Source organism: Cebus imitator, unplaced genomic scaffold (genome assembly GCF_001604975.1).
Source record: "Cebus imitator isolate Cc_AM_T3 unplaced genomic scaffold, Cebus_imitator-1.0 Scaffold54, whole genome shotgun sequence".
Classification (NCBI taxonomy): Eukaryota; Metazoa; Chordata; class Mammalia; order Primates; family Cebidae; genus Cebus; species Cebus imitator.
The window spans coordinates 4363953-4385534 of record NW_016107369.1 but is presented as its reverse complement, the minus strand read 5'-3'; the positions used below and the strand labels follow the sequence as shown (position 1 = coordinate 4385534).

The window sequence follows — 21582 nt, the reverse complement described above, 5'->3', positions numbered from 1 at the left end:
TTAGATTGTTGTTATAATGAGAGGATTACCTGGCAGTGGAAAGACACATGTTGCAAAACTTATTCGAGTGAGTATGGGAAAGCTGAAAAATCAGTTGCTTGTGTTAGTAGTCACTTGCCTTTTTATTAATAGCAAGCAACAAGATACCAATAGAATTGTCTTGCATTTGATTTGTTAGAGTTGGCCCATGTGGTAGATGTTGTCCCATATACATTTGGCTCTACTCAGAGAAACATTTTTGACTCTGCTTGATTTGAAAGCACCAGAAGACTGTATATTATTTAGCCACAAGAAGGAACTTTGGTGTGAACATTAATTTTTTCCATAAATTCATTTTAACCTTCTTGACTATATGATTCTTAGGATAAGGAGGTAGAATTTGGAGGACCTGCACCCAGAGTTCTAAGCCTGGATGATTACTTCATCACTGAAGTGGAAAAAGAAGAAAAAGATCCAGATTCTGGAAAGAAAGTAAAAAAGAAGGTATGGTATTCATCTCAGATCACATTCTGATTCATTAATAGTATTTAAAGGAAATCATGTTTGGAGAGAAATGTGGCTTTTTTGAGGTCAAGGACTTCTCTGTTTTCTGAACACAAACTTTAGTACTTGGGTATGAAGGAAAGACTAAAAGTCATCTCTGTCCAAATGCTAACCAGGGGAAAAGCTTAGGATGATTCTTTGCTTTTGCTAATTATATATCTCTTGGGACCTTAGGTAATGGAATATGAATATGAAGCTGAGATGGAGGAGACTTACCGCACCAGCATGTTCAAAACTTTCAAAAAGACTCTGGATGATGGCTTTTTCCCCTTCATAATTCTGGATGCCATCAATGACAGAGTTAGGCATTTTGACCAGTTTTGGAGTGCAGCAAAAACCAAGGGATTTGAGGTAGAAACTTAAAGAACTTTGAAGTACTTTGTGTTGTCATGTAAATGTTATATATCTTTGCCTAATTGTTATTCATTCTTGCTTAGGTATATTTGGCTGAAATGAGTGCAGATAACCAGACTTGTGGCAAGAGAAATATTCATGGAAGAAAGCTTAAAGAAATAAATAAGGTGATTTTCAGAAACATGGACTAATAAAGTACCATCATGCGTTACATAATAATGTTTTGGTCAAGGAAGGACTACATATATGGTGGTCCCATAACATTATAATAATGTATTTTTACTGTACCTTTTCTATGTTTAGATATCTTTAAATATACAAATACTTAACATTGTGTTACAGTTGCCTACAGTATTATGTACGTTAACATGCTGTACAAGTTCGTAGCCTAGATGTGCAGTAGGCTTTATCATCCAGGTTTGTATAAGTATACTCTGTGATGTTCACACAATGGCAAATTGCCTAATGATCCATTTCTAATGTATGCCCATTGCTAAGTGATGTGTGACTGTACTCTAAACTTCATATTATCTGTATCAGCACTCTTGTCTGGAAGCTCCTATTTATCCCCTCCTTTTTTTTTTTTTTTTTTTTTTTTTTTTTTTTTTTTTTTTTTTTTTTTTTTTTTTTTAAATGTTTCTCTTCCTTTGTTTCTTTTCCTAGCTCTTCATGAAATTAGCCTGTTATGGCCGGGCGTGGTGGCTCACGCCTGTAATCCCAGTGCTTTGGGAGGCCGAGGTGGGCAGATCGCTTGAGCCTGGGAGTTTGCGATCAGCCTGGGCTACATGGTGAAACCCTCTGTGTACAAAAAAACACAAAAATTAGCTGGGTCTTGTGGCAAGTGCCTGTGGTCCCAGCTACTGGGGAGGCTGAGGTAGGAAGATCACTTGAGCCCGCAATGTCAAGGCTGTAGTGAGCCATGTTTGTACCGCTGCACACCAGCCTGGGTGACAGAGTGAGATCCTATCTCAAAAAAAAAGGAAATTGGCCCGTTAGACTTTATAATATTAAATTAGTATTTAACAATTTAATTAATATTTAACAATATTTTTCAATAGATGGCCGATCACTGGGAAACTGCGCCTCGTCACATGATGCGTCTAGATATTCGTTCTTTGCTGCAAGATGCTGCTATTGAAGAGGTGAGTATCCTTTGGTTCAAATGCAATGCAAAATGACATTACTTTTTCACCTTTTTGCTTTGGAAAACTTAAAACCGATAGAAAACTTACATGAATAGTATTAATATAAGAACACCTACTGATATGCCTTTCATTGAGATCACAGTTAATATTTTGCCACATTTTTCTTTGTATGGATATATTCTTATTAACAGTCTTGTTAATGATGTCATTATTTTCATGGAACCATTTGAGCATTAGGTTGTAGACCTCATAAACCTTCACCCTTAAATACATCAGTAGGTATCTTGTAAGAACAAGGACATTGTCTTTTGATTTGATAACTGTTATCAAATGCAGGAAATGTAATATTAATAAAATATTATATTAAGTAGTATAAATTTCCTGAATTAAATTTCTTGAATTATCTCACATATATTTTATATTCATATTTCATCAGTTGTTCCTGTCACATAGCTTATAGAAATTTTCAAAAATCCAAGATTCAATCCTTTAATACAAAATATAGTTTCTCAGCCTTGTCATTGTCATGAAAGATGAAGAATTTATGAATAGTTTAGGCCTGTTATGTAGAATGCCCCTCCATTTGGATTTGTTTGTTTGTTTCCATGTGCTTAGGTTCAGGTTAAACATCAGCAGGAATGCTATGTAAGTGATACTTTGCCCTCCGTGCATCACACCAGGAGCCATATGGTGTCAATTTATCTCATTATTGGTGGTTTAAACACTGATTACTTGGTTAAGGTGTTATCTAACAAATTTTTCTATGTTTTTCTTTTTAATAAGTAATCTGTAGAGAGAGACTCTTAATATCTGTTCCCCAACAGATTTTCATTCATTGGTAGTTCTTGCCTGAATCAATTATTAATGTGATGGAAAGAGAAATTTTCTATTTTTGCCAGTTTTGTGTTTCTATTTTGTTTGACCTCTTCCATTGAGTGAGTTTATTGCCAATATTGTCATTTGCCTTTTTTTAATTTTTTTTTTTGAGAGGGAATCTCCCTCTGTCGCCAGGATGGAGTGCAGTAGTGCAATCTTGGCTCACTGCAACCTCTGCCTCCTGGGTTCAAGTGATTCTCATGCCTCAGCCTCCTGAGTAGCTGGAATTACAGCCATGTGCCACCGCACCTGGCTTAAATTTTATATTCTTATGTTTTATATCTTTAGTAGAGTTTCATGATGTTGGCCAGACTAGTCTTGAACTCCTGGCCTCAAGTGATCTGCCCATCTAGATCTCTAAAAATGCTGGGATTAGACGTGAGCCGCGGTGCCCAGCCGTGCTTTTATGTGTTTTTAACTCCCATGCCACTCCTCAACCTATTTCATTCTGGCTTCTGCCACTATCGTTGTCCGGCAGCCTTCTCACTAATGATCTCCATGACAGTGGACAGTTCTTATTTCCCTTATTGTTTAATTTTGCAGCCAACATAGTTGACTATGCCCACCTTCTTAAAAAACATACTTTACTCTTGGCTTTTGTGAATTCACATTCTTCTGGTTTTCTTTTTACTTTTTTGGTTATCTCTTTTCAGTCTCCTTTGCTGACTTCTCCTGCTACCCATTCTTTATGGCTCTATCCTAGGCTCTGTTTTTATTTTGTACCCTCTGTATAGATCATCTGAATCTTTCTAGGAGCTTGGATTGTCACTTATGTGCCATATAATGTTATAAAGTCTAGACTGGGTTATATTACTATCTTGACAGTAATGTTTCTGAATGGAGGGAGTATAGGTGATTTTTATAATCTTCTTCTATTATTTTCCAAATTCTCTACAAAAAATATATATTATCTTAGTATACCTCAAACTCAACCAATCCAAAATGTAGTTCATCCAAACCTGTTTCTCATTTAGTAGTCTCTGTTTTAGTAATTAGAGCCCTAACCACTTGATTGCTGAAACCAGCACTCTGGGAGTTATTCCTGACTCTTTTGTCATTGTTGTTGAGACAGAGTCTGACTCTGTTGCCTAGGCTGGAGTGTGGTAGCATGATCATAGCTCATTGCTGCCTCAACTCCTGGGCTCAAATGATCCTCTCACCTCAGCCTCCTGAGTAGCTGAGACTACAGGCATATGCCACTGTGCCCAGCTAATTTTTTATTTTTATTTTTTAGAGATGGGGGTCTCACTATGTTGCCCAGACTGGTCCAGAACTCCTAGACTCAAGTGATCCTCCTGCCTCAGCCTCCCAAAGTGCTGGGATTACAGGTGTGAGCCACCGTGCCCAGGCCTGACTCTTTTTTTTTTTTTTTTTTTGAGGCAAAGTCTTACTCTGTCACCCAGGCCAGAAGTGCAGTGGCACAATCTCAGCCCACTGCAACCTCTGCCTCCCGGGTTCAAGCGATTCTCCTGTCTCAGCCTCTCAAGTAGCTGGGATTACAGGTGCCCACCACCATGCCTGGCTAATTTTTGTATTTTTAGTAGAGACAGGATTTCATCATGTTGGACAGGCTGGTCTCGAACTCCTGACCTTGTGATCCACCTGCCTTGTCCTCCCAATGTACTTTGATTACAAGCGTGAGCCACTGCACCTGGCCCCAGCTTTTTACTCTGCCTTTATGCCAGTGTTCAAACCTGTCATGTAGTCAAGCAAGTTTAGTCAGTTTAACCTTTTAATGGCCTCTGTAACTCATCTGCTCATCTCATCTTGCTACCACTCTGGGCCACCCAATATCATTCCAATATCATCCTACTTTTCACTATACTTTTTCTTATGTTTTGAAATTTGAATCATTGACATGTTTTACCTGATTGGAAAAATGCTTGTTAAAGAATTTTAAAAGAAATTCTAGTAATCCATGGGCATTCAAAATAGGTAACTGTCTACTTAGCACTTATACTTAATTTTACAGGAAATTATGCAGATGGATATTCAAGGAAAATTAAAGGCAATAATATCCTGTCTTTTATCAGTTCTGTTTCAAAATTTAAGGTGTTAAAAATTACTTGGTATGTAACAGTGAGCCTGTCTTGCTTTGGGCAACTGTGTTCATTCCAGATCTCAAAGAGGGAGTCAACATTTTCCTATATGTTAACTCAGTTTTTTTTTTTAAATGGTTGGTGTAGGTTGAGATGGAAGATTTCGATGCAAACATTGAAGAACAGAAAGAAGAAAAGAAAGATGCAGAGGAAGAGGAAAGCGAACTGGTAGGAGACAGACCAACCACTTTGAACAGTGTCTCTTTATTAAAATTCTTAAAGAAGGTTTAAATTCAGATCTGTGGTCAGACAACTACTGTTGAAAATACACTTTAATGGTAAAAGTTTCCAAAATCATCTTCAAGGAGACTTTTGGATACTCTTTATTTTTCCCCACACCAAAAGAATCCTCTACTGTGGTGTTAAAAGAAAGTTTTAACAGAGTGCTAAGAAACTTAATCTTGTACTCATCTATTTGTGGGTGGTTTTAGGGGAGTATACCTTTAAGAAAATCAGTTACATATGAAAGGGCATTCTTACATTCCAGCAGATATGTGGCCCAGCCTACCCAACATATGCATAATTGTCTCTTCTTTGCTACAAGATCTCCAAATTGAGTTTCTATCATCTGAGGCAGAAGAACTTATTGAATGGGGAGGCAGAGGGTTGCCATTGGCTACTAGATTTGTTCTTCTGCATTTTATCCTAACTGATGGGAAAAAATTAAATGACTGTGTAGGCAATGGATTTTACTTAGGTGGATTAGACGCTTACATAGTGTGAGTTCAAAGTTTCTGTGTACCTAATGTAAAATGCTTTCGATCACACCTCTGTAGAGATGTTTGCCTTTCCCTGTCATTCAAGAATATGCGACCTATAGAGTTACCTTGACTTTTCAGTGTTTGCTGATGAAGTACAGAGATTAGCAATGCCTTGGAATAGTGTTGCTTTTTAAATCCAGAATATTACTTGGTTTATTTAATACTTGAGCCCTTGCTTAAAGTTGCTTCTCATATTCTTTTGAAAATGTACAAAGTGAGAACTCGGATACCTACCCCCTAGAGTACACAGAATCTCCAGGTAGTGGTCCCATCTAACCCATGTGTGATATAGAGGACTCTTGATAAAAACTGTGTTTTTATAAAGATGGTGTCAACCTCTACATTCCAAGATTTCAAATGTGGATTAAAAAATAAGTTTAAAGTTAATGGCATTTGAGTCTCAGTATGTGTTTTTTTAAATTTATTTTTCTTAATTAAGTTGTATTTTGGCATATATAATTTAAAATGTAGGCAGGAAATTCATTAAAAGGTCCACGCTCTTCTGGAATATGGCTAATGACTTCTTTAGCCATTTGCAGCGTGTGTACTAGAAACTGATCATGTGAGAAGTCTATAATGTTTTAGCTTTCTGAAGCTCCGTCTTTCTTTTGTGGAGATTTCAGTTCAAGATACGGTTCATAACGTCTGACTTGTGTAGGTGTAGATCAAAACTTGAGAACTTTTAATTAAATGTACTATTACTTTTTAAAGTGAAACACACTGTAATACTATATTTTTGCATCAGCGGCATGGCAAGGAAGCCTTAGAATTCTACCCTGCTGGATTATCTGTTTTATTTCCAAGTGGCATACAATTTCAAGCAATGGAAGGATAATATAGTTTAAAGGAAGCAAAGGATGGTTCCAGCAGGGGGAAATGAATACACTTGTTTGCCTAACCTGGTTATAAAACTTCTCTTAACCTATTCAAAGATGCAGAATTGAAAAAAATCTTTTACTATTGGAATCTATTTCAAGAGTAAAAGATTTTTGGAGAATATATTAACCAAGGGTAAGAGCAAGTTTCATACCAACCACTCAGACCATTTAAATGGAATTCTCAGTAAACCTTGCATTTTCCACTCTGCACTAATTAATATTACTGGGTGAAATCCAAACTTTTGTTGGTAAAGAGAATCCTTTTTAGGGGATCATTGGTATGATAGTTTGCCGCCTTTAATGCTTCAGTGAACCTAGTAGATAAAATTTATACATATGTTATTCCTGTGATGCTTAAAGTTTTCAGATGATTTTTGAGATATAACTTGTATAAGTATTCCCAGTACTTTCAGCACTATCACTTCAGCATAGCTTTGTCTTGGTTTGTTCTTAAAAAATGTATTTGGAAAATATTTAATTTATCACCCAAAATACTACCTAGTAAGTAAGTTGAAAATGAATTATTAGTTCTGGCTTACAGACTAGTAAACTCTTACACAGAAGCTGTTGTCATGAAGTCTTCAAAATGCTTTGCGACTTACTTTACCTGTGTGTCAGTCTGTTTCATGAACTTGAACATTCCCAACAGTAGAGAGATAGATTGATTCATAAAAGAAGATTCTGACACTTGATGAATCTGTCCTATTTACTAGTTTCCAATATTAATGTTTCTGTATGTTAGGTCTAACAGACAACAGAGTCTAAATGAAGGTAAAGGGGAATCACATGGTCAGAGCATCTACTTGCTAGGTGAATAAATAGAAATGACTACTGCATAGCTCAATAGGCACATTGGGAAATTTGAAAATCTTTTGGGAGTGAGTTTGAAATAAGCCACCTAGTTATTTTATGAAATATAGGATGTAAATTGCCAGTGGATATTTCTGGTTTTTCATGTAATAAGAAAACATAATTTCAAAAAACATCAGAAATAATAATCTAGTTTTCAACTGATAAAATAAAAATGTTCTGAAATTGATTCAGTAAAATTAGCCTTTGTATGCTCTAACTGATAAATGAATTGAGTCATTTTAAAATGAAGTTGAACTTCATAATCGGGTAATCGGGTTAAGTGCTACCAATTCTTTTCCTTTCTTTTGAGTACTTAAAATTACTGAAATATAAAGTAACTATCTTGAAGAACACTTTTTGGACCTTACGGCTACTATCACTTGAGAATAGCAGTTGTATTTAAAAGATAACCTAGCTAGTATTACAAATTCTCTGTTACTCTGAATAATATTAATATTAGCACAGTAACTACCTGTACGTTCTTATCGTATTTGCTACACAGCTGTTGTTCAGACTGCAATTATGATTCCTGAACTGTAGCTGCCTCAAAGCGCCTTCATGATACTATTCTAAAGTGACTGCTCTGAAATGTGGACAGTGAAGTTTGGTGAATTTGGTCATTTAGTTTCTTCAAAGATAATGAGATTGTGTTTCCCCTAAGGATATATTTACAGCTAGTCAGTGGAAACTGAATCCATTCCCAGTTTTAATGCTTTTCCAGTTCAAAAGTGATATGCATGTATGTGTCTCTTTCTAACCCTTCGAGCTTCTCTCTGTGTACGATTTAGGGTTACATTCCGAAAAGCAAATGGGAGATGGACACATCTGAGGCAAAGCTAGGTGGGTATTTCCTTTTTCCTGTTTTTATATGTGATACCTGATGGTAATGATCATAGATCTTTCTGCTATAAGAGGAACAAATTTCCTAAAACTTCTACTTGAACAGAAGATTCCTGGCCTACCTTAGATCCTCCAATCTATTTTGCTAGCTTTGGTTTGACTAGTTATATCTTGTGACAAAGTGATAAGAACTGCTTTCAATACTACTTAAAGTTTTTAGAGTCAACCAGAAATATTATTTGATAATTTAGCAACAAAATATTGTTATTTATAAAATCTATTCTTTTATATTAATCAGAAATGTTGGTGCTGATGAGATTTCTTTTTTAAAAGAATAAGTGCAGTCCGAAGTTAAACCTGATTATGAAAACTTCAGATGATAATAATATAAAGTTTAAAATTAATTAAAAGGCATTTATTCTCCTTGTATAATAAAAGAGAGTCTCTAAGTAGAGAGAAGTAGATATATAATTCAGGTTTTTGAGGAGCCTACTTTATAAGATTTAGTTTAAATTTTTCTTCAAGTCGTTAATGCCAAATTCCAAGGTAAACCAGTTTAAATGATTGTCTAAATCAGAATTTGGAGTTGCTTAATGTGAAGTTATTTGTCAAACAAAAAAGTCATACATGTCCAATGGATTCCCTCTAGTTAATTTGTTGGTGAAGACTGCAGAATATTTTTTCAGTTTTGCTTTGCTTAAAGAGAACAATTTAACATGTTGATTAAGATGTATTAATAAAAATTAAAACAATGTGCTAAGGACTTTTTGAGATCAGCCTTACTATGAAGTATGACTATCAGTTTTTGTTTCTTTTCCTGGTATTATACTCCAAAACTAAAGAAACCAGCGAAGTATCTTAAATTGATACAAGAAATTTGAGTCATTTAGCTGCCTCATTGCTTAGGACATGTGTTTCTGACATCAGAGTAGTGCATTTTACATGCAGTTACATAAGTTATGCCTTTAATTTGCCCCAACTATTTGTGTTAGCAGTTGATGTTGACCAGGTCCTGTGTTAAAAGACAGTTCCACAAACTGTATTATTACATTACTGGTATGGGTGCTTTTTGTCAAAGTCTAAAAAAAATTTTTTTTAGTGTGTGTCATGTGAAAATAATAAGTGGTTTTTGACATATTCTAGTAGTTGTCCCTCTGTGGGAAATCTTAATAATAACCAATTGTCATCTTCCAGAGACCCTTAAAGCACTTACATGTTTAAATGCAATTAAATATGGGGGAAAATAAAAATTGGAAAATACTTTTAAAATAATAATAATGCTTTAGTTCTGCTTATTTCAACATTAGATTAACTCTCTGTGAAGTTCTGTACATTAGACTAACCCATAATATGCTAAGATCACTTCTCTCTTCTTGTTCTCTACATATTATCTTTTGGGGCAAAGAGAGATCATAAAGATAGGTAAGATGAATGTAAAAGTGATAAATATTAGCTAAACATGTAATCTTCAGAGGCCTCATTTAACACATAATCTGGGTAATGCTGTTTTAAACTCAATCTAGTCCATCTTTTACCTCTCTTTCTGTTTCTAAAAGGAAAAGGGAATTTAGTTATGATGATTATTCAAGAATATATATTAATACTGGAATTTCTGGAAAAAGTTCTGGCCCATCTACCATTTGCTTCTCAGAAAATACATTTTATACAAACTGTTTTAGAGACAGAATAGTAGACAATGAATTCCAGAAATGGATTTTTAAAATAAACCATTTCAATAAAAGGCACTGAAGATCTGACAATAAATCTAGAAAATAAATTTTAACGTATTTGCAGTTGGGTTTTTATTTATTTTTAACAAGAGTGACAGTGATGTCGTATATAAGGACTTGTATCTTGCACCACTGTATTGAGAGCTAATCCCGCCACAGAGGAAGGCTATTTGAGTGTACATTCTTGAAAGTGCATTGAGCCAACTGAGAAGATTCTTCTCTAAAACATGAGGATCTTGTATTTGAGAATTAGCCTGTTTATGTTGTCTTCCTTATCATAACAAATTTAATATAATTTGATTACCATGTACAATTTAATTTTCTTAGTACTTTACCAATATTCTTCAGTTACACTTGGGAAATGATTATACTGGGTGGAAATGTATTAAGTTTTAGCAGTGTCACATGTTGAGCGAAAACAGTTGACTCTGAAACAGAGGAATTTTGATTCACAAATGAGTCTGCCAGTGAGAACATTCTTACCTATAGTCTTTCAAGCAGCTGGTTAGATCTTACTGCAGATTCTTGATCTATGCCCATTAAATAGAGTATACCGTTCAGCCTGTGCCTGAATGTTAAATTGGAAGTGTTGTGATTTAGAACAGTTCAGAGCAGGCCCAAGCTACCCCTGGCATGGAGTTGGACAAGGCTGCCTGTGGCCCACCTTCAGTCCCACCAGACTGGTTCTTCTCTGCTGGGACACAGGCACCCTAATGTAAGGGTGGGTTGTTACTTGCCACATCAGGTGCTGGGATTCAGCATTGAAGCTACTTAAACTCCAGTGACATGCTTTTAGTTTGTCATACTGTGAAGCTAGAATGTTTGAGACTTATCATCCTAATTTAGGTTTCTTCATATAAAGTACTTTTGCTTTTCTCATCTCAGTGTCATTTGTCTCTACTCATGAGTTGTTTATTGGTTTTCTACATGTCAGATTCATCTCTTCAGAGTTGGAATATTTGTATAGGTGCATAACTTTGTATGTTTACTTTGAACAGATTTTCAGAAATACCATTTACATTTAGAAAATACATAGCTGTATCTAAGGAATTTTTCTGTTGTGCTATAATACGTACTGTTTCAAATATGTGGTAAAATTCTGTGATCTACCAAGTTGGATTTAAAACTTCATCTTCATCTTAAAACTTCATCTTTTGAAATCTCTGAAAATCATTAGTGTGCGTGTATCGAACACCAGTCTTTCTTCTGTAATGAACACCCCAGATTTCTCTCCCCTCACCTTATACCATCCATTTGTGTGTTTGGTTTCCAGTATGCCATGTGGAAGAGGTGTGAGCCTTTCTTCGGCCCAAGAAGGAAACTTTAAACATGTTTGCACAATAAAATTTCAAATTAAACATTTCAACAAGGGTGCTCAGACTAGAAATACATGCTCTTCTGAAATTCCATGTTTGCAACTGTAATTCCTGTCATATTTACCCAGTGTATAAGGGGAAGTTCTTGCAGTTTTCACACTGTGCTTCTGTATTGCTGCCTGGCTGTGCTCTGTGGTTGGAATTGAAATAATGAAATTTTTACTTTGAAGTATGTTAATGTCAAAGTTATCGTATTAAGTTTGGAAATCCTTTGAGGTTTATTTAATAAGTGTGTTGGAGCTTCTTTCTCTTCTGGTAATACTGTACACTGTTGAACTGAGAACAGTTTTATTGTTTGTGGGACTTCGTTGGTTTTCAAATACCATAACCTGTGTCCCTGTGCAGTCAAGGGGTCACTTCTTTGAGATCATGTATAATATGGCCCGTACTTATACATGTAGATAGAGCCATTTGGTACAGCATGTGATTCCAGAGATTAGAAGACTGGATCTGTCAAATCCATACATGTTAAAATTTTGCCAAAATGAGATGATTAAAATTTTTGTGAGTTTTATAAACTGTTGCAGTTTGCCTTACTGATTTTTCAATGATAATCACTTTTATGGGAATGGGGCTTAGGAACAAAAAACTTTGCCAAAAATGCAAAATCTTACTGGTTTTTAAAGCTTGTAACAGTCAGTCATGTGTAAAACTTTTATATTTTAAACATAAACTCACCCTCTCTGCTGCTGCTTTCATTGCACTTTTCATACAAAGTTCTCTCCAACGTGGTCTCTAAAAGATTTTTATTATATACACTCTGCACCCTTTATAGAATTCAGTGAAGTGTGGTTATGCTGTGTTTCTGAGGTTTTAGTCTTTTCTTCTTTGGCCTGCCTAATGTTAGTGTGTTTATATAACTTCAGATGATTCAAAACTTTAGTACTTCATTGTAGCAAAGAATGTATATAGCTCATAATATCCTACATGTAGTATTCAAAATCAATTATTAATAACCAATAAAAGACTCAACACATTTTCATTGCGTGTTCTTCTTTAAGACACCTAAACTCATAATTTCTGAATCTGTAGTCCCTATTCGTTAATTGATTACAGTTTTTGAATTGTTGGAAAGCCTAGCCCTCTCAGGTTCAGTCTTCAGAAAGAATTATCAGGTCTGGTAAAACAGGCTCACTAGCCCTTAGCTTCAGAGATGGTCAACAGCACTTCATAGTATAACCAAAGAAAGTGGTGATCTCATATAGTCAGCTTATTCATGAACATTAATTCATGGTGAATGCGCTCACAGCAACCAAAATCCCCAAAAAACTGTTCATCTAAAACCTTAAACGTGGGCTTGGCTTATTAAGTTCTTGGTACATCCTGCTTTTCATATGACAAAGTATCAAACATGATTGCAGATCAAATGGGTGGTGTTAATATTGTGTTAAAGAAAAAAAAGAATGGAAGACACTGTTTAGAAAAGCCCAACTTTGCATTTGCCATCAGAACATGAGAGCTGTGGTGGGTGGGAGGACAAGGAGGCCAGGAGCCAAGTGCCTTTTCTTGCCTTGCCCATATTTGCTACTTAAACCAACATCATAAACATAAAGGCTACCAATGTGAATACTAAACAGTGGAAATTGCACAGAACTTGATATTATATCAGCCAAGAAGATATAGTTTGGATCTGCAAGTGATGCTGCACTCAGAAATATGGATATGCCCTCTGAAAGTGTTCCAGCCTTCTTTTCCCCTGTGTGTGTGTGGTGTGCAAACTCACACTCTTCCTTAATGCTACGGCTCTGTGTTTGTCCCTCAGACAAGTTGGATGGCTTGAGGACTGGTACTAAAAGGAAACGTGACTGGGAGGCCATTGCCAGCAGAATGGAGGATTATCTTCAGCTCCCCGATGATTATGATACTCGTGCTTCTGAGCCTGGGAAGAAGAGGGTAAGAGACTTTGTCTTTAACTGCCAACAAATGAAGGGCCTATTTAGGCATCTGGTTTTAGAAATCCATAGGCAGATAATTAGATGAATGCTATTTTTAGAATGATTTAGTTTATGCTGTGTCATGTTACATATCCAAGCAAGGAGTCAGACCTTATAAATTATAATGTGTATAATTATACAAGTAACTTAAATGGAGAACAGAACCTCACATGGCTAGCATGTAACCCTAAAGGCATTGGAAGTCACCAGTCACTTGTGTCATTTTGTCGTGGGGCAAAAGAGCCAGGTACAGAGTAGGATATTGAAGAGAATCGGTGGAACTTCTTAATGGATGGGATATGGAGGATCCAAAGGTAGATAGAATCAAGGGTAACTCATTGGTACTCTGGCCATGAGCACTCCATGTATGTGGTGCCATTTACTAAGAGAGAAAACTGGGGGAGTCATAAGTCATAATTTTTGGAAGTGAGAAAAATAAGTTCTGTGAGAGAAATTCTAATTTTTCTTCTAATTAAGTTAGAAGTATAAGTGAAAGTGTCAGATTGACTTGGATTTACTAGTATAAAAATCACCAGAGAGATCAGACTGAACTAACAAATTTCAGGAAATGTTATTTAAAACCATGGGACTGAATGATTTTTTCCCAAGGAAAAAGTATAAATGGAAAAGATAATAGGATGCCGGACTCAGAAATTTAGTTCAGATAGCGGTGTTTCAAGAAGAAAAGGGCAGTCAGTTTTTAAATGATGCAGAAAAGACCAGTAAGTTGGGAACAGAGAAATGGCTGCCAGATGTGGCAATGTGGAGGTCACTGATGATTGTAGTGTGTCATCAATTTACAGTGATGAGGGGTGGAAACCAGTTTGGAGCAGATTGAAGAATAAATAAGAATTGATGAATGAAGTGTACAGTATAGCATATGTAGGCAACTTTTTGAAGTTTTGATATGAAAGGGAATAGAGAAATGAAGCTAGGACATTAGATAGGTCTTCCATATAAATGTTGAATTCAATAAAAATGATAGATATGTATATCCTTTAAAACAAAATAAAGCAAAGGGATCGAATTGTGTATATACTGTTCTGTACAAGCCTTTTATAGCTAATCCATCTTGATCTTTCAATATAAACGTATACAGACCTACTCTTCTTTTTAAAGGGCTACTTGGTGTGCCATTGTTTGGCTGCACAATCAATTATTTAACTAGTCCCTTTGTGTTAATCCCTTTGTGTTGCTATAAAGGAATACTCGAGACTGGGTAATTCATAAAGAAAAAAGATTTATTTTGGCTCAGTGTTCTGCAGGCTGTACAAGAAGCATGGTTCTAGCATCTGCTTCTGGTAAGGCCTCAGGAAGTCTTCAATTATGGTGGAAGTACAAAGTGGGTGCCAGTGTGTGACATGGCAAGAGAGGAAACAAGGGAGGGAGTCCCAACTTTTTAACAACCAGATCTTACATGAATTTGAGACATTCATGAGGGATCCTCCTCCATGACCCAGACACCTCCAGCATCAGGGGTTACAATTCAACGTGAGATTTGAAGGGGACAAACATCCAAACCATAATATCTTTATTGATGGATGCTTACACTGTTTCCATTTTATTGCCAATACAGACAGTGAAGGTTGTGGTATGTATGTCTCTCTTTACATACCTATATGCAAGTAATTGCCTGTTTTTCTACACTTCGATTAGCGATGCTATTATCAAATTTTTTAACTTTTGACAATCTGATAGGTTAAAAAAAATAGTATCTTGTTTTTCAGTTATTTAAGAATGAGGTTGTACATCATTTGTATTTATGCATCATTTCTTTGTATTTCTTTCTTTCTTTCTTTTTATTTTTTTGAGATGGAGCCTCACTCTGTTGCCCAGGCTGGAGTGCAGTGGTGTGGTCTCAGCTCACTACAACCTCCACCTCCTGGGTTCAAGCAATTCTCCTGCCTCAGCCTCCTGAGTAACTGGGATTACAGGTGCCCACCACCAAGCCCAGCTAATTTTTTTGTATTTTTAGTAGAGATGACGTTTCACCATGTTGGCCAGGTTGGTGTTGAACTCCTGACCTCATGATCCACCCACCTCAACCTCCCAAAGTGCTGGAATTACAGGCATGAGCCACTGTGCCTGGCCTTGTATTTCTTTCTTAATGAATTTTCTCAGTGCCTTAGAGTTAAAAGAATATTTTATTCTAAGAGAATAAAAATGCCAATAAAACTTAATTTCAATGGGCACCATTACAAATAATCCAGGTTTCAAAGCTCTTTGAAATACTGCAGATACTCCAAAGTCTGCCCTTGTCTGTGTAGCTTCAGGTGATGGGAAAGGGAGAGCTGACTGCCATTTGCACCCAGCCACACCAAAGGACTACTTGTATTGATAACTGTTACTCCAGTTTTAAGGCTGGAGCCAACAGAAGTAGAAGTGGCCCTTCCTTGCAAATAATAAAGTGTAGTTCTGGTAACAATTAGTTATGTAAAATGAGAAATATTTTCTCTGTTTTACTCAGGTCATTCTCACTGTCTTCACTAAGGAGTGTGTAATCCCATGCAGTTTACTTTGTTAAGTTGGGTGACCAAAGAGAACTGAGTGGTACACATTCTAGTTCTTAAAGTTGCTCATCTTTAACTCTCTTCCCCTGCCTTATACCTTGACTTCAGATAGTTTTTAACTCTTGAACCACTCACCAAAATCAACATCAGACCACAAGGGGATCCTACAGGTAGCAAAGAATACAGAATGCTGTACATTACTCATTCCTTTTCTAGGGTTTGTTTCTGTGATTCAGCTTTTTACAGATACCAAGTGGGTTCTTAGGATTCACTTTCTCTATAACAAAAAGGTGGTTCTGTAGAGTTGATTATATTAGAATTTTGCCCAAATGGCTAGGCTTTAAAATATAATTTATTTTTAAAATGTTTGTTTGCTTGGGTATAAAATGGTAGCTTACTTGGTCTTTAATTTGTATTTTTTTTGATGACTATGGAATGTGAACATTTCCCTTGTTTGCTGAATTTGTATTTTAGAAATATTTATAGTGACAGTGGATGAAATATAAGTACCTCAGACTTCTGAGTACTAGTCAGGATTTTTCTGTATTATAACAATTTTATTTTTACAGGAAAAAACAACAGGAATAATGTTGTTAAGTCTCAAAAGTACCTCTAGGAAAATTAAAAGGGACACTGATATTCAAGAAGCCATTTCAAGCTGAAAGTCATTATTCTGCTCTTTATATTTTTAGTGATTTGGTAATCATTTATTCATTCCATAATATTGAATGTCTTTGTATGAGGTCTGTGAAGGAGTCCTCTTAAAGAGTTGACATTCAGTGGAGGAATTCAACATGTAAATAAATAATTTTACTATAGCATCAGTATAAATTAGAGATATTAATAAAATACAATAGTTTCCAAAATATTTTAATTCCAACTTCATTTTTTTGTTTGTTTGTTGTTTTTTGAGACAGAGTCTCACTCTGTCGCCCAGGCTGGAGTACAGTGGCGGGATTTCAGTTCACTGCAACCTCCACTTTGCAGTTTCAGGACATTCTCATGCCTCAGCCTCCTGAGTAGCTGGGATTACAGGCACCCACCACCACATCCAGCTAATTTTGTTTGTATTTTTAGTAAAGACTATTTTTGCCATGTTGGCCAGGCTGGTCTCCAACTCCTGACCTCAGGTGATCCACCCGCCTCAGCCTCCCAAAGTGCTGGGATGACAGGCATGAGCCACTGTGCCCGGACTAATTCCAACTTTTAAATCTTCGGCATTTATTCACAAACATACTACTCATTTCAAAAATAACTACACACTTTTTCTATTTTATCTGAGTTTTAAAACTGAGAATTTAAAATGTAGATTTAAAAGTAGCAAGGTGAGATTGATCAGTATATTAAACTGTCCTGAGGCTGCCCTGGGAATGGATTTAAATTTGCTGTGGGCCGGTTACTTTTTCTTTGCTCAGTGGGCCTTACCACATAAGGGGCAGACTGTGGCCACTGAATTAAAGAAAAAGTAAGCAGCCCACAGCAAATTTAAATCCATTCCCAGGACACCCTCAGCACAGTAGTGTGTTTTCACATAAATGCCCAAGACAGTCCACAGTGATCTTTTGCTAAAATGTGTATCCTTGATCCAAAGTGGAGCTGAGAGTATATATGAATTTTATTTATTTATTTTTGAGGTAAGGTCTCTCTCGCCAGGCTGCAGTGCAGTGGTGCGATCTCAGCTCACTGCCTCCTCTGCCTCCCAGGCTCAAGCATTTCTTCCACCTCAGCCTCCCTCGTCGCTGGGACTACAGGCGCCCACCACCATGCCCGGCTCATTTTTGTATTTTTAGTAGAAACATGGTTTTGCCATGTTGCCCAGGCTGGTCTCGAACACCTGGGCTAAAGTGATCCACTGTCCTCGGCCTCCCAAAGTGCTGTGATTACAGGTGTGAGCCACTGTGCCTGGCTGTATATATGAATTAATCAAAATAAGTACTTCAGCATTGATGAATAGAATGCCCAAAGATTTTTGTATATTGAAGCCCACGTTATTTATTAGGCATCTTACTAAGGCCCATGAAAGACATTGAGCAATAGGTTTTCTATACACTAGAAATCTACTTTCTGAAAAGTCAGGTGTTACCAGTTTCCTCCCACTGCTATTACTGTGGCTCCTCCCTTTGACCAGGTGGTTAGTATTAGGAGAAGCCTAGTCATTTCATTGCCAGTCATGCAAATAGTAATTAGTGTACATTAGAGCAATAATGCATTTCCAGGTCCAGGGTAAAGAGCGTGGTGTTTCCATGCTCTGGTTCCCTCTCTGTGTCACAAATAATAAATCACAAGCCATATTTAAAATACATTCTCTGCAGACTTTGGTACTATGTAGTGTAAGCAACAGATTCATAGTTTCTTTTTAAGAATCTGAACTTTTGCCAGGTGTGGTGGCTCACTCTTGTAATCCCAGCACTTTGGGAGGCAAAGGCGGGTGGATCACCTAACATCAGGAGTTCGAGACCAGCTTGACCAATATAGTGAAACCTCATCTCTACATAAAATTAAAAAATTAGCCAGGCGTGGTGGCACACGCCTGTAGTCCCAGCCACTCGGGAGGCTGAGACAGGAGAATTGTTTGAACCTGGGAGGCGGAGGTTGCAGTAAGCTGAGATCGCATCACTGTACTCCAGCCTGGGCGACGGAGTGAAATTCTGTCAAAAAAAAAAAGAATCTGAACTTGTACAGAATATATTTATCTCCATATACTTTTAAAAACATATTAACATAATATGTGGCTGGGCATGGTGGCTCATGCTTGTAATTCCAGCACTTTGGGAGGCCAAGGTGGGAGGATCACTTGAGCCCAGCAGTTTGAGACCAGCCTGAGCAACATAGTGAGACCCTGACTCTAAAAAAAAAAATTATAAAAATTTTTAAAAACCACAATATGTAAGAACTTACATATTTTAAAAATCAGAGTACCAATAGAAAGTATCCCTGATCCATATATTTGTAGTTGTAATCTTGCCATAAATGATATCAGTTGAGTCTGTTTCTTGATCTCTTCATCTCATGAATGAAAGTAGTAATACAAGCTTACTATTTTCTCTAAGATTAAATTTCAAGAAATATTTTTTGTGTAGAGATAAATAAAATTCAGTCTTTGATCTAGGCTGTCGATAGTCTATCAGGGAAGACAGATCTGTAAATGGATAGTTACACTACAGCGTGGAAGTTCAGAAGCAGACTTCCCACAGTTACATGGGAAGCAGTGATTTATTCAGTTGGCAAAGGAACAAGGAGTAAGTCAGGGAAGGATGACTAGACTTATGCCAGGTGGATAAGGTTAGGGAAGAGACATTTCAGGAAGAGTGACTGTACTTACATGCAAAGTTACAGAGACATGAAATGGTGCAATATGCTCCAAGTACTAGAAGGAAGTCTGTATCATTTGTATAAAATGCCATAGGCACTGGCCAGAGATGTTGCAGGAAAGTAGGAGGGGTCAGATCAAGAGGGACCTGAGTTCTTGGACTTTACCTGGTAGGTAGGGGAAGGATTTAGAGCAAATGAGAGTCACAACTGTGTGTTTTAGGAAGATCTGGAGGGGCTGAGTACAGACAGGAAGACTAGTTAGAGATGAGCGCTTTGCTTCAGGTGAAAAAAGAAATGAGGTCAGTGAATTATTAAATAAAAGGGAATGGCAGAGGAGAAGGAGAGGACAGGATTGAGCTGATTTGTTCAGGAGCTGGAATGGTTAAGACTTAGATTGACCAGACTCTGTGACTTAAAATAATGGCTTTTCCCAGTTTTTCTGGGTTGATTCTTAATTTTTTAAACTTGTGATTTCAAATGAGTCATTCTACACCTTAGACTGTCCAGAGAGGGAAGGGGTTCTTTGAATATTTATTTTTCCTTAAGCTCAGCCTAATGCTATGTTCTTTTTAGGTCAGATGGGCAGACCTGGAAGAAAAGAAGGATGCAGATAGGAAAAGGGCCATAGGTTTTGTGGTCGGACAGACTGATTGGGAGAAGATCACAGATGAAAGTGGTCACCTGGCTGAAAAAGCCCTCAATCGAACCAAATATATATGAGACTTAGTTTTTGAACGGAGTCATTATTCCTCTAAGGTAAGAGTACACAGTCATATAAATAGCCTACTGTGTGGTTGCTTCAAAGGGTTTGAGATAAAGAAGACAGCATGCTTTGCTAAAAGTGCTCTCTTCTTGTGTTATTTTATAGTTTTAAAAGAGTAAGTATGTGCTAGTTGTTAACATTTACAATACTATTAGAAAAGGAAGCCATTTCCTGCAGCCTGGCACTTACAAAAATAAAAACCTTGAGAAAAGCTTGAATTCTATAGATTTGAGAAGGAATGAAATGATATTCTACTAAGGGCTACTGAACTTTTTGTATGTTCTTCCCAGGTGTGACAGCCTTTTCTTTTCTTTTCAGGTGGTTCGCATTGAGGTGATCTGAAGCCAAGGCCTCACGGAGCTTCTTTGTGTGTCACCTTGCTTCCACGTTTCCATTTTTGTTTTGTTTCTACTGCTTTAGTTTTTTAGAGTCCTCCAGTGTCCCCAAGAGGTATTAGAATCTTGCTATACCCAAGCAAGACGAATTTTTCTTTTATCTGTTTTGGGGAGGGAGGGAGTGATAGCTTAACTGCTGAAGCCAGGTGGGGGTCCGCTGGAGGATTCCAACAGAGAATATTTCCTCCACCATACAATGTCACAGACTATCTCTATCATCATTGCTTTGTGGCTGTTTCTGTTTTTTTACTGTATGTAACTGGTAGCTGATTGTACTAGGATTAAAAACAATAAACTTTCACGATAAAGCCGATGAGATTCATGGGCTATACAGCATGGGCCCTTTTCTCTTGTTTTCTTAATTTTATTTTTATTGCTTTTTAAATATGGTATGTCCTAATTAAATGCTAGCTGAACATCCACAACCTCTTTTTCATTGAATATTATATAGCTCAGTGAATCCGTAGCATATGTTGTAAAACACAAGGTTCAAATGATGTTCAAAACACTCATCTTTGTTTTATAGCTGATTTCTTTCTCTTTGTGTCTTGAAGACTGATAAACCAAGTTCAGATATTCACCAGTTCCCTGGAGCATATCTGTTCTGCAACATGATGCTTTATTTAAAAATTTTTTTTGATCCTCTCTCTGTTCTTCCCTTTCTTCTTTCCTTCCTTCTTCTTTTCACTTTCTCTCTTTATGCTATATTAGGTTCTTATTTTTTCCTGTTCTGGCTCTGAATCCTGGTGGACAGAACTGATCTATTCCATGGAACTCAAGCTTGTTGCCTTACTTTGAACTTGAATTGTGGATTTTTAAATGAAGATTGCAGGGAAAGAATATAAAGATGCAGAGCACTCTGGCATGTAACCTTTAAGCCTTTCGGTTTTCAGGTTCTTGCCAGATTGTTCATTACTGGAAAGCATGGCCTTCTGCACAGAATTTCCTCTCTTGTGGTTAATGCCAGGTGGAACCCAGAAACATACAGAGATAAAACCCGAATATTATTTCTATTTAAACACTGAAAAGGGACTCTTCCTTTTTTCATTCTGCAAAGAAAAAAAGTCATCTTTTAGCATGAAAGAAGATGAGAGCCTTCTTCCTCAAGCATCATTTCCATTTTGTAATCCAGCTCAGCAGTTTCTAAATGTGTTCACTGAAGACTTCAATAATTTGAAATATTCTCTTTCAGACCACAGACGAAAATCCTTTAG

General features: G+C 36.8%; 1 protein-coding gene across 2 annotated transcripts in view; it reads left to right on the top strand.

The window, feature by feature from the left end:
- The window catches only part of YLPM1 (YLP motif containing 1), a 71667-nt gene extending 50963 nt beyond the window's left edge, over positions 1–20704 (top strand). Inside the window, exons 12-21 of one of the 2 annotated variants that reach the window (XM_017528650.2) lie at positions 5–67; positions 364–483; positions 718–894; positions 981–1064; positions 1956–2039; positions 5105–5185; positions 8297–8348; positions 13217–13347; positions 19784–19966; positions 20292–20704. In XM_017528650.2, the coding sequence (XP_017384139.1) occupies positions 5–67; positions 364–483; positions 718–894; positions 981–1064; positions 1956–2039; positions 5105–5185; positions 8297–8348; positions 13217–13347; positions 19784–19930 (939 nt within the window). In that variant the 3' untranslated portion in view covers positions 19931–19966; positions 20292–20704. Of the gene's footprint in view, positions 1–4; positions 68–363; positions 484–717; positions 895–980; positions 1065–1955; positions 2040–5104; positions 5186–8296; positions 8349–11351; positions 12716–13216; positions 13348–19783; positions 19967–20291 lie in introns of those variants that run through there. The other variant, XM_017528651.2, reaches the window with a different exon arrangement.
- The last annotated feature ends 878 nt before the right edge of the window (positions 20705–21582 follow it).